Genomic DNA, 13,129 nt, shown 5'->3' with positions numbered 1-13,129 from the left:
CATACTAAAGGCCGAAAAGGCTCTTTTACCCACAATAATATACACACGAACTGTACACGCCTGGATAAGCTTCAATTCATCTTGATATCGAGGTCCCAGGGCATGCACATTACTGAATCAGGTAAGTGAACACTACATTACCGATCAGTCGAGCACAGACAACGCGGAGCTGAAATGAAATACAGCAGCAGCACTTGGATACAAGTACAAAAGAAATGCACAATAGCCTCCAAAGTCCCAAACGTGTCATCATTGTAGGGTGATGCATCATGGCCAGCCCAATTTACAAAGACGGTCTTGACAGAGCAAACTAGTGAAAATTCATAGCATATCAGATTTGTCAGTTTGGTTTGATGGACAAAAATGAACAATGAGAATCTGAGACACCAGATTAGCTCCTCCAGCTATTGCACACGAGCTGATCTTCTTTCTTGTAACTCGGGCAAGGCATTCAGTTCTGGTCTCACTGGTTCCTCCCAACTGTGTTCTTTTCAGCCTGCTGTTCACAGACTGCAAGACTGCAACGCAACAAGCTGAATTTGTTACAACATAAACATTTTCATTTGCCAGTGATAAAATATGTGATATTCAAATACCTGCTCCCCTGTGAGCTGTGAAAAGTTGGAGGCAAAGTCTAGATAGTCCTAGTTTCTACCAGATTTACATCCTCGTCGATAAACAGCATCACGGCTGTCATCACAAGCCTGTTAAGTTCATAAAAAAAATGCAAACTGTTAGATCATGCAACATAGCATTCTTAGGGTTCTAAGCTAGCACTAAGCTTGGACATGATCAGAAATAAGTTATGATATATGGAAACAATTAACCTGGAACTAGCACAAACCTACAGACCGCAATCAGTATTTAGTGAGATATGTAAATGTAAGGCAACATCTATAATACTGAATATATTTACAGATTTCAACTATTGCTCATGACCGCTTGCAAGTTTAAAAACATGGTGTAAAGATGACCTCATATTTGGATTTCCCAAGTAATATTCTCACTAACCCTTCATACCACCAACAGGAGTTTGAAATTCAGTATATTTTCTGGCGAGGAAACTCAGCTAACCTACATTAAAATATTATAAAGAAACTTCTGTCCTATACATGGAAGGGCCAGTATGAGGATGGAGATCTATAAAGGTTCAATAATATCCTAGGTGTTTTTGAATAACTGAGAGGCAGAACTACCAAATGAATGCATTTCACAAAATATTAACTAAAAAAATAATTTGAAGTCAAACCTGTAAATAGTTATAATAAATAGGCAGAAGTAGAAGGCAAGCTTGATCATCCTGTACTTCTTCTCGCCATTTAATTGTCTAAAAATTTCAGTGACATCTACAAGATGTTTCTGAGCCATGTACCTGATTAAAAATAAAATCATATGATTCTGTTTTATTATCATAACACAACAAACAACTAACATGAAAGCACAAGAAACAAATAAACAACTTAAATTTACAAGTTAGGTTTGTTATATAGGCAGACACTAAAAGGGAGAATGAAAATGTCTACTTTGTTTGCTTTACAAAAAGCTTAATGCAAAAACTAATAATAATCATTCAGACATTAATGCTTGGCCAAAATTAGATTATCAAAAAAGAATTCGGGACATCCCACTAAAATAAGTTCAGCAATTAATCTGAACAAACCCAAAGCCTCAATGAAGAAAAAAGAACTCAAAATCGACTAAAAAGTCGAACAGAAGCTGTTCCTCTTTCAGCCATGAAAGAACAACAATTGGATGGGCTACAACCCTGCACAGGTGCCATGGCTGTTAAATTGCATAAAAATGGGGGTGGGAGTTTTTCCATCCACATGTAATAACTGAAAACGTGGTGCTTGCCTTCATTCAAGGGACTGAAATCAGTTTAGAATACTGCTACATTATATATGTACCCTATACAAGAACATACTAAGATCCACTTTCATTAATCATTGTTAAGGTTAACTATATGTGGGATCAGTGATCCATGCCGATTGCTGAATAATTGTCACAAAAATATCATCAAATGGTTCTTTTCTAGTAAACAGTGGTGAAAAGGGAACTTTTCATGTTGACAAGTAAACTGCACATGGCAGCTTCAGAGTTATTGTAGTCCTATTGCAGCAATAATGAAAGATAGTTAGCTAACAATATTTTGTACTGAGGCCTATGAAATCAGTGCAGGTATAATACAAGAACAGGTGCACTAACTTTTCGCATCTAATACCTAGACCAATATTTTGAGAGATGGATGTGTTGCAGAACCAAAGAAATAACAGGTGGCCCAGAACAAGTGCAAAACTAAAACGCTCACCATAGATAGAAATACAATATTACCATATCTAAATCCTATAATTGATTATATTCTTACTTAACTGTTCAATGGAGGCTTATAGGTAGTTTTAAAGTATTATGTCCATGTATAAAAAATAAAGATGTGAATCCAGCCAAATAACATTGACTGCATAGTATCTAATGATGAAACAATTGTGCCAGAATTAATGTAAAGACTGAAAGCAAGTAACACTTACAGTTTCACATGGTAGTACGTTACAGGTGCCATGACTAGAAAGGGGAACCAATGAAGGGTCAAGAGGAAAGAAGCACACAGGGCTGCTTGAAGCGAGTATTCTATAAGGACCACCGCGTTGATGCGAGATGATGAATCATACGGGTTGATATAGTCATACTCCAAATCAGACAAACAGATAAGCTGGTATAAAAGCAGAAAGCAAAATCAGCAGGATAATCAACAAGATTGGTCAAGCTAATAAGAAGGGAGGCCGATTGGTACATAAATCACTAAATTTACATACAGACTGTAATTTGCGTATGAATACGACCATAGAATGCAGAAATTAGAAAAGTGTTGGATGTGTTGACATAAAAAGCTTAAAACTCATGACAGTTGGCACAAACACTTTGAGACCAACCAGCCACATTAGTAACACTGAATCAATCATGTTGAATTCGAGCTTTAGACACTACAGCAATGATAATGCAAGTGCCACCGAAGACCAGGCTGGTTTCACACCAACTAAAGGAATTCGAGAATGTCATCTATGATTACATCCACTAGTCCTAGGTTCCTAGCACTGGTGCTAACATTCCAAACAGAGCAGCAAGAACAAGAAGCTTCAAGTAGTGCACTAGCAGCACTTTCTGAACAAGAAGCCAAAGCCTTACTGTCAAAAAATTACAAATCAAAGCACATAAGCGTACAAGTGGTTATATCTACACCAAGAAAATTGGAATATTCTAAACAAATATACTGGACCCTTTAGTACATACATGAATTTGTTTTGCGAATTAATATCAGAACATAGAAGTCAGAATTCCTCAAGGACTAAAAAACGAATTTTCTCTAAACAAAATCTATCTGGCAGTTCATCTTGTCCCCATCCTGGAAGGTATGAATGACACTACAAGAACGGCACCGTTGACCGAACCCGGCATCGAATTCCGTTAAATCCCCTACAAATTCCCGGCAGCCGTATCCCGAAACCAGGTAGGAATTCGCCGTTACCGCGCAAGATTTGGACAAGCTTCGCCGCTAAAAGGTGAGATGCAAAGGATTTTCGTCGGGCTTGCCTGGTACGCGGTGAGGCCGATGAGGACCATGACGGAGGCGAAGGAGAAGAGCCAGAGGATGAGCTCCACAGACATGGCTGCCGCACGGGACGACTAATCGTCGCGAGCAGCTCGGGAGCAATCGATCCAAGAAAGCTACCGCCCCGGCCCCTCTTCTTTCCGCGCGCTTTCTGGAGGAGAGGCCCCTAGACCAGCCCGGTCGCTCCCGTGCCCCGCGCGGTCACAATGGGCGTGGTGGCCGCCGGACACGGGGAGAGGCGGCGAGGTGGGGTGGGGGAGAGGGGAGAGGAGCAGGTGGGGGTACTTGCGTGCGAGGAGTCGGTCAGAGGCACAGAGTAGAGACTGATGTAAGGGGAGGAAAGGTGCCTGCCATTCGAAGGCAATGGAAAATGGCATCCCTTGTGCTGCTGCTGCTGACTTCACAAACCCAAAAATTGTCCCTTTTTATCCTGTTAGTGATTTTTTTAGAACAGCCGGCTTTATTTTTCTTTTATTTTTCTTTTTCCAGAGTAAATTTCGAATTTGATTAGAACCTTTATTACACCGAAGGGCATTTGTCATGTATTCTCGGAGTCATCAGGCAATGGAACCTTTATGATAGCTGCACTTCAGTAAATTTCAAGAGTAAATGCTGACATATCAGTGAAGGATATCATGGTTGCTGAGATTTATTATCATCCCTCTTTGCTTTGCCACTATCACAGGAAGCCTACGGTAAAACGATGGATTTAGACCCCGTTTGGGTTCCAGATTAAAGTTTAGTCCCTTAAATGTTTAGATACTAATTAGGAGTATTAAACATAAACTAATTATAAAATCCATTGCACAAATGGAGGCTAATTTGTGAAACGAATCTATTAACCCTAATTAGTCCATGATTTGACAATGTGCTGCTACAGTAATCATTTGCTAATGATGGATTAATTAGGCTTAATAGATTCGTCTCGTGAATTAGCCTCCATATGTGTAATTAGTTTTATAATTAACTCATGTTTAGTCCTCCTAATTAGCCTCCGAAGATTCGATGTGACACGGACTAAACTTTAGCTAAGGATCCAAACACCCCCTACAAAACTACCTCCAGGCAATTCCATACCATCTGGAAACAAATGATAACTGGGTTTACATTTGGGGCAGTGATTCCTATTCATCTGCCAGGTTCTATAAATTTGCCTTCCCAGGCATACAACCTCCACCAACATTTGCATGGTTATGGCAATCCAAATGCACACCTCGAGTTAAATTCTTCACCTGGTTGTTTCTGATAGACCGACTGAACACGAGAAACCTCCTACGCAGAAGAAACTTCAATGCCCAAACTGGAGTGCACTGTTCTATGCCAAAATGCAGTTGAGGAAGACAGAGATCATCTCTTTTTTGAATGCCCGCATTTTGCACAGAGCTGTTGGTCCAAGGTGCATATCTTCTGGCCTTCACACATAGACATACATGACAGGTTTTCAGCAGCAAGAGGAGCAGCGGGGCAGACTTTCTTCACGGACATCTTTCTCCTTGCATAGTGGGAGATTTGGAAAATGCAAAATGCCATAATTTTTTAGGTAGCTCGGCCAAATATCAATCTTTAGACTGTGAAATTTAGAGAGCAAGCTCTTCTCCAAGCAATTCGCTTTAGAGAGGATCGTAGACTTTTGTTTGTACGATGGCTTAACACTGTGTTGTAATTCTCTCCTCTAACTCATGTTCTCTCCCCCTTGCAAGTATTGCCACCTAATTGCTCTGAACTCACTAATGTCCCCACAGTTTGCCCTTTTGAAAAAAAAAACATATAGATATTTTTTTAGAAACAAGGGCCAACTTTAACAACATGGCAGGTAGTTCAATTTTTCTTGGAAAAAGTCTATCCTATAACCCTCAACTATTCATTCTCAAAACCAAATGTTTGGGAACCACCAACTATTGAAACCGTCCGTTTAACCTCCCTCGGTGGTTTCGTGGGCTGTTTTTCATAGACGTGGCACCATGTCAGCTAATCCGACGTGGAGTCGGGTCCAAGTCAGCGAGCGGATTGAAGAGGACTAGACACGAAAACCCGACAACTCAGCATGGGCAGCTGCGTGAGCAAGAAGACCGCCCGAGACGGCGCGGTCGCCGGCACAAGGGGCAGTAAGGTGGCAGCCCCGCTCCCACACCATTCCCGGTCGTGGAGCCGGTCAAGCGGAGGTAGGAGCAGCTAGAGGTGGAGGAGGAGGCACCGTCCGAGGCGTGCAACGCCAGCGACGCCACGTTGGTGGAGTCGCCGGCGAAGGAGAAGGCGATGGCGAAGCTGTAGAAGCTAGGAGCGGAGCGGGAGGCGAAGAAGAGGGCGGCGGTGGACGCACCCACCAAGAAGGGGAGGACGACACTGGAGGAGAGGGAGAGAGAAAGCAAGCCCAGGGGTGGCGGAGGTGCTGAGAACAGGCACGCGAGGTCGTTGTCTCCCTCGTCGGCGCACAGGAGGCAACAGCAGCGGCCAGCAACATCCGTCGGCACCGCGATCGCGGCGAGAGCATCCCCCTATGGTGTCCGACATCAGGTGTCGTAGAGGGACGGGCCGTCGAGAGCGCCGTTCGGCAGACGCCTCCGTGCGGGAGGCCAACATGGCGCTGCCGTCAAAGCGGTCCCTCACCGCTGCCATTAATGCCGGCGGCTAAGGAGGGAGGAGGTGATAGTGCGCTCAGCAGGCGGGACCCGGTGAGCTGTCCGGGCGGCGGTCGGACTCCCTGATGGGCAGTAGGCACGCACCAGCCTCCCCCAGCGCAGCCCACCGGCCAATGAGCCCGATGTGCAAGGCGGTGAAGGAGCACAGCACTCCCGAGCGAGCTAGCAGGCCACGGGTCAGAGACGGCGGTGACGAGCATCCGGCGGCACTTGTCGGATTAGGAGGAGGAGGAGGAGGAGAGCGCAAGAAGGTTGCGCTATGCCAGAACCCCTCAATGGACCCGACTCACGCTCGAATTAGCTGACGTGACGTCACATCTGCGAAAACAGCCCATGAAACCATCGAGGGGGTTAAACGGACGATTTCAACATTTGACGGTTCCCAAACATCTGATTTATGGGATGCGGGTTAAAACCTGGATGACGTTGATAGTTGAGGGCTATGGGATAGACTTTTTCTTTTTGTTTCTGTCACCACTGTTGGCAACGTAGACACAAGAGGTTCATTTTGCAGCCCACCACCAGTTTTGCTGGGCCAATTCTGAACCTGCTACGTGGAAGCCCACTTCCAGCCGCGGTCAACGCTCCGCGTGTTTCGTAATGGCGTCACGTGGGGAGAGTCGTGGCGGGTGATGGCGCGCGTGGATAGCCACGTGCAACAAAAAAGATTCTTCACGAGCACCGCGTGGGCGTGGCACGTGAAGGTTCCGGGTTTTATTCACTCGCTGCGTCCCTTCCGCAATCCCGCCTGATCTGATTCTGATTCCGATCTCTCTTCCACGTCGCCAACCTCCTCGCCCCTCCCGCCCTCCCGAGACCCCAGCTCTGCAACTCGCACCCGCCGGCGGGTCAGGTCAGTCGCGTCTCTCGCTGTTGCTCACAACGTGCTCGACAAAATAGCTGCGAGGTGCGCTGCCTCTTTTTCTGAGCCGATCGGAGCAGAGGGCGTGGTTGGTTACAGGTACGATGATTTGTGCTTGCAGTTAGTTTCATTCGTAGCTTGGACTCCTGCTTTTTTGGGGGAAGCGTGAGCTTGTTCGTATGAACCATAGGAATGTCGAGCACACGCCCTGTAACTGCGTCTGTAAGCTTGTTCAAGAGAAGAACAGGGGAACAAACTGATGTTCCCGCACTGGCCTTTAGCGAAGTTCAGTCCTTTTCACATTTCTTACCGCATTCATGTTTATCATCAGCATGCAGAAATGATGGATAGGTGGTTTTGATTTGCCGGCAGATTTCAATTTGAACCCCATGGATCGATGATGGATCTCATCATCTTGCCACTTTGGGAAACCGTACAGTCCAATAGTGTACCGGTGAACCAGTGCATCTCATCATATATAGCACCAGATGGTTTTTTTTTTCTTTTCGAAAGGACAAGTCTGAGTTCATAACTGGGTAGAATTATGCAGCCTGCAATTAAAACCTTTTATACCAATTTTCCCTTTGACGTCGGTTCTAAGGATGGCAATGGGTAAATCCCATCGGGTATGGCTATCCCATACCTATCCCTGCCATAAAAATTTAAGACCGCCATACCCGGCTGGGTAAATCATACCCGGCAGATCACCCGTATCCGTCAATAGTTTATTTACGCACATGAAAATCAACAATTCAACAGCAACCATCAGTACCAGAGCACATAAAATTAGACAAATAATAGCATATAATAATCTCTACTGCAACCACCAGTCACACAACACCATCACACAAAGTCATTCTATCATAAGTCATTACATTACATAGCCAAAAGGGGTACATAAATAAATCTCCAAGTTCATTGCATTGAACATATGTAGGACAACAATGCAACAAACATGCTGGTCGATTGCTGTCTTGTTGATGTGTTGGTTTCCTTCACTTGGAGTTAGAGACAACTTGCTTTGCTCAAAGTTCAAGTTCCTGTATGGCATATTGGCATGGAAGCAGTACAATGAGAATAAGAGTTAGTATGTGTCTAGATTCTAGAATAACATAATAAGAGCACAATTGCAAGAATCTAGAATAACATAATAAGAGCACAATTGCAAGAATCTAGAATAACATAATAAGAGCACAATTGCAACAGTGCACACTTGGAGACCCTCTTGAATATCTTGGAGGCAAGACCAGAAGGTGGCAGCTTCTTTTTCCTTGTTGTCAACTAAAAAGGAAAATGAGCAATTAGGATAAAATCAAAGTAAAGAGAACCAAACTACAAAACAAGAGAATGGACATACTTTTGTACTTGTTCCGCAACCAATCTTGTGAGCATATAAGAGCCTCTATCATTTTTGAAGTCAGCCTACTGCGATGCTCGCTAAGTACTCTCCCACTAGTGCTGAATGCAGATTCAAATACCACTATAGTGATAGGAATTGCATAAATATCCTTTGCTATCCTTCTCAGGGTTGGATAACGTACTCCAGCCATCTTCCACCAATCCAGCACCTTAAAACCCTTAGTTTTAAGAGATACCAGTTCATCTTCGAAGTAGCGATTTAGTTCTGATTTGAATCGCACGGCAGATGGCCTTGTACTAGAAACTCTTGCACTAAATGAACATAAGAACTCCATGTCTTCAGTTGGAGCTGTAGCTGCTGCTGATTCACTATTGTCACAGTCTTCTTCCACATGGTATTCAATCATCAATTCAGTTAACTGATCTATAATTTCAGCAACCTTATCCTCACAAATGTAATCAGCTGTACCAGTTAGCCACTCAAAACACATCAGCAAGCTCAATTTTTTGAGACGAGGATCTAGAAGGGTTGCAATACCCATCAGTCCTTGGATGTCCGACCAATATTTGTCAAATTTGGCTATCATGCTACTGGACATCTCTTCAATCTTTGTACTGCCACAAGTTGACCACTGTCTGATTTTCTTCCTAATCTCACAAATTTTTATGAAGTATATGTTGGCAGTACCATATTCATTCAGTTCCGGAAAACAACAAAGTTATATCATTGAACACTCGAAGCTGTTCTACAACATCAGCAGCAAAGTTCCATTCCTCCATGTATATTGCTTATCAACACGACTTGCTCTAATGAAAACAACTTTATAGGGGACTGCAACACTAAGTATCTTAAAGGTTGAATTCCATCTAGTCTTGCAGTCAAGGTTTATCTTATGATCCAAATTAACCTTAACAAACTTAGCTATCTCCTCAAACTTCTCTATTCCTTTTGGTGTTGCTGTCCAATAAGCCACACTTTCACGGATATTCTTAATAGCAGTTTTAATATGTTCTAGACCATCCTTAACAATCGAATTGAGAATATGAGCACAACAACGCATGTGTAGTAGTTTCCCTTCATTTATAAGCTTACTTTTTCCAATCTTCCTCCCCTGATAAGGGATTGCCACATTGTTAGTTGTGCAGTTGTCAAGGGTAATTGTGGATATCTTCTCATCAAGGTTCCAATCAACCAAGGACTCATATAGTTCTTCACCAATCACTACTTCTGATGTGTGAGGAGCTGGTACATAGATGAACCTATACATGTAACAAATCAACTTTGAAAAAAGACTGCTCTACAATTAAAGTTTACACCTACAGAAATCACAACTCACAAGCATTCACCTAGTCTGATCTAACATGAGACCTTGTCTGACATGAGACCTTGTCTGACATTGCATTCCTACCAAATTAAAATTAGCTCCATATGCAAGTATCACACGACATAGGCATCAAGAAGCAATTCAAGTTTAATCTGGGTAACTTTCACACGATTTGCAATAGCTCGCTTAGCAAATATTGAATATGTATACCTGATTTAATCGCAAATAATGATGAAGCCCTTGCTGCAAGCTCATATCTAAACTTCCAACGAAGCAATGAAACATATCGAGCTCTTGGGTTTACTTACATCAGTGGCTGCAACAACTTGCAGCTAGCACCAGGAGGGCGAGTATTAGTTACTGCACCACCCAAAGATGTGGTTGCAGAAGACGGGCAGCGACTGGAAGGAGCAGTAGCAGCACCTTCCCGAGATGAAGCCGGAGAAAGAGGGGGTTGGCCGTCCTTTTTCTTTGTCTTCTCAACAGCTGCAGTAGCTCCAGTCCTTTTCTTCTCCTTGGTGGTGGTGTTATTGGGCTTGGATGTAGGAGCGCCGCCATTCTTGGGCTTGGATGCAGGAGCACTGGCGGCGCCATCGCCGTTCTTTGGCAAAGAACCCGCTGCAGGAGCTCCGCCGGCGACTTCAGCTTGGACCTCCGGATCTTGCAGCTTCAGAGTGTTCGCGGCGTCGACGAGCTCGGGATTCGGTGGCTTCAGGCGGTCACCATCCTCTAGGACCTCCACGATGTCCCTTGACGCCAGAGTGAAGGAGATGGTTAGTGCAATAGTGCGGGAGAGGAGGCAAAGGCAAGGAGCGCAGAGTGCCTCTGTGCCTGCAAGTGCAAAGCATATGAAGGGGATTAGGGGAAGGGGAATTGGAGATTGGGGAATCACCGTTCTTGCTTCGTTGCCGACATGGCGTGGCATCGGGGGGTCGGATGTGGCGACTTCCTGGCACTTGGATGCGATGCGAGATGAGGGGGGCGTCGGGCGCTGTTGTTTTTTGCGGCGATGTTGTTTTTTTGCGAATTGCTAGCGCTGTTTTTTTTTCGGCGGCCGGCGGGACTCAGGAGACCAGGCGTCCAGGCGGGTGGGATAGGGTTGGGAGGGGTGGGGCACCTAAAGTTTTCTTCTTTACTTTTGGGCTGGTTATTTTTCACCCATGGCTTAACGAGTATGGGGACTGCTAGAACATACCCATACCCGCGTACCTGATGGGTGAAGGGTTTGGTCCATTTACGTACCCGTGGGTAGTGTGTTTAGTCCATAATCAAACCCTAATGGAGTAAATACCCATTGGGTATCGGATCGCGGGTCCCTATTGCCATCTTTACGGTTCTTTCTTGTGTCGCCTTTTGTTGTTTATAATTGTAGTGGCGTATGTATAAATAATTTCTTAAGATTTATAACCTTTTGTTCTCCTGGGCATCTGCAAATACTCTTAGAATATGAAATGTTGTGATGGGTTTTGATTTGCTCCTTTGTTTAGGGGGTGAAGATAGAGAAGCTTAATGAGGCGGTCACAACTCAGTGCTCTGGCAAATCTTCAGAATTTCCTGCTCAAGTGCCTCTTAGCTATCCTCTCATATGGCCCAATGCCCGAACACGTGGCATTTATTATGGATGGTAATCGCAGATACGCAAAATCCAGAAGCATCCAGCAAGGAGATGGACACAGGGTGGGTTACTCCGCTCTTATTGAAAATCTGGTTCACTGCAACGACATGGGCGTGAAGTATATCACGGTCTATGCATTTAGCATTGACAACTTCAAAAGAGACCCAATTGAGGTGCAGTTATTGATGGAGTTAATGGAGGAAAAGATCAATGAGCTATTGGACAACCAAAGTGTGATCCACAAGATGAACTGTAAGATCAACTTCTGGGGAAACTTGGACCTGATGTGCGAGCCGGTGAGGTTAGGGGCTCAGAAGTTGATGGCATGCACAGCTGGAAACACGGGTTTGGTCTTCTCAATTTGCATGCCATATAACTCGACTTCTGAGATCGTCAATGCTGTTAGTGAGGTCTGTGCAGAAAGGAGGGAAGTTTTACAGAGAGACCATGCTGGCGACTCTAATGGTCAAGCTGCTAACAATGGTGTGCATTCGGAGATTTCAGTGTCTGATTTGGACCGCCACATGTATAGCGCTGGTTGCCCAGAACCGGATATCGTGATCCGGACTTCAGGGGAGACTCGACTGAGCAATTTCCTTCTGTGGCAGACAACCTTTAGCCACCTGCAGAGTCCGCACCCTCTGTGGCCTGAGTTCTCATTCAAGCACCTTATTTGGGCAATATTACAGTATCAGAGAGTTTACCCTTATCTAGTGCAAAACAGAAAGCTGGCTAAGAAGCAGCTTTGAATCTGTGATATCTTCGCAAGGAATCACCGGAGAAGGTTCATCAACTGCCGAGGCTTGCCTCTTTATTTTTCTTCTTGTCTATGGATGGAAATTTCAAACGGAATATTGCATATTCTCTAGTGGACAGGCACAGAGACCAAAGGTGAAAACATGTGTGCCGTGGTAATTGTGTATGTGTGTAACAAACACTTATATACGAGCTTGTACAAATGTTTTGTGGCTCCTGGATTTATAGGCTGCCTTAGGGAAACGGTCTAAATACAAACTTTTTATGGAAGACACTTGGTCTATGCAAAGTAAGTTGTGCGTGAGTCAGTATTGGTGCACTAGCATTTCTTTGTTACGGAATTTGCAAGACAACTAAATAAAAAATTGTAAAGTATCCTTGACCCATAGTAGTAAAGCAACACATGTAAAAGTTCACATTTGACATATTGGAGCTTTCACGTTTCTTACGGGAAGCAAGCTGCTTCTTGTAAAATTCGAGTAAAGATCGTACGAAATTCACACAAAAACGTGAGGGCGTCTAGTATCCTCCAAGAGAACCAACAATTTGATGCGAGAGGGAGTTCGAATGGGGCATAAAAATAAAATGTCAGGGGGCAGATGCTCGAATGCGTCACAAAGACTACATACCTTTGGTGGCCATCACTCTGATAACTTAGGCACCATTCGGCCGCACTCAGTAACGTTGCAAATACGTAGTACATCCTAACATTATCTCATCGTGATTGAAAATCGGCAGAAGAAGAGCAATTCATCGTGATGGCTTAAATTTATTTTGAAAGCATTTGACGGCTTAATTGTTTCGAGTTATGGGCTTCTGGTCGGAAAAACACGAGGAGAGAGAGAGAGATGCAGGAGGAGAAACAGGTTAGTGTTGGGCCTCTGGATGGGCCTCATAAATGGGTCCAGCTTCATTTATGCTCGTTAGGAGTAAGCCTTCCTCCGTCTTTCTCCAGGAGTACCTGCGACT

General features: G+C 44.2%; 2 protein-coding genes across 4 annotated transcripts; one reads left to right on the top strand and one right to left on the bottom strand.

The window, feature by feature from the left end:
* Window positions 1-223: 223 nt before the first annotated feature.
* On the bottom strand, window positions 224-3,958 carry LOC117846799 (protein cornichon homolog 2). Its single transcript, XM_034727888.2, has 5 exons — window positions 3,586-3,958; window positions 2,526-2,707; window positions 1,250-1,372; window positions 597-704; window positions 224-518 (listed from the first exon to the last, which is right to left on the bottom strand). Exons 1-4 carry the CDS (start codon window positions 3,658-3,660, stop codon window positions 635-637), a joined length of 450 nt encoding a protein of 149 aa, XP_034583779.1. The 5' UTR covers window positions 3,661-3,958; the 3' UTR covers window positions 224-518; window positions 597-634.
* A 3,037-nt stretch (window positions 3,959-6,995) lies between these two features.
* LOC117847614 (dehydrodolichyl diphosphate synthase CPT3) lies at window positions 6,996-12,430 on the top strand. 3 transcript variants are annotated; one of them, XM_034728850.2, is made up of 2 exons: window positions 6,996-7,096; window positions 11,277-12,430. In XM_034728850.2, exon 2 carries the CDS (start codon window positions 11,299-11,301, stop codon window positions 12,151-12,153), a length of 855 nt encoding a protein of 284 aa, XP_034584741.1. In that variant the 5' UTR covers window positions 6,996-7,096; window positions 11,277-11,298; the 3' UTR covers window positions 12,154-12,430. The 3 variants fall into 3 exon arrangements, with proteins under 3 accessions (XP_034584741.1, XP_034584742.1, XP_034584740.1); XM_034728851.2 differs by having other exon boundaries at window positions 7,008-7,204; window positions 11,286-12,430; XM_034728849.2 differs by having other exon boundaries at window positions 7,010-7,204.
* The last annotated feature ends 699 nt before the right edge of the window (window positions 12,431-13,129 follow it).

This window comes from Setaria viridis, chromosome 3 (assembly GCF_005286985.2).
Source record: "Setaria viridis chromosome 3, Setaria_viridis_v4.0, whole genome shotgun sequence".
Classification (NCBI taxonomy): domain Eukaryota; kingdom Viridiplantae; phylum Streptophyta; class Magnoliopsida; order Poales; family Poaceae; genus Setaria; species Setaria viridis.
Note: the sequence above shows the minus strand (reverse complement) of the source record. Positions and strands in the feature narration are given on the sequence as shown.

Bases quoted from the DNA above. Each gene is read 5' to 3' on its own strand.
- LOC117846799 (XM_034727888.2), bottom strand. From the start codon at position 3,660: ATGTCTGTGGAGCTCATCCTCTGGCTCTTCTCCTTCGCCTCCGTCATG. The intron at 1,373-2,525 runs GTAAGTGTTACT...ATTTTTAATCAG, and splicing joins ACGTACTACCATGTGAAACT to GTACATGGCTCAGAAACATC. The intron at 705-1,249 runs GTTTGACTTCAA...TGAACTTAACAG, and splicing joins TTTATTATAACTATTTACAG to GCTTGTGATGACAGCCGTGA.
- LOC117847614 (XM_034728850.2), top strand. From the start codon at position 11,299: ATGAGGCGGTCACAACTCAGTGCTCTGGCAAATCTTCAGAATTTCCTG.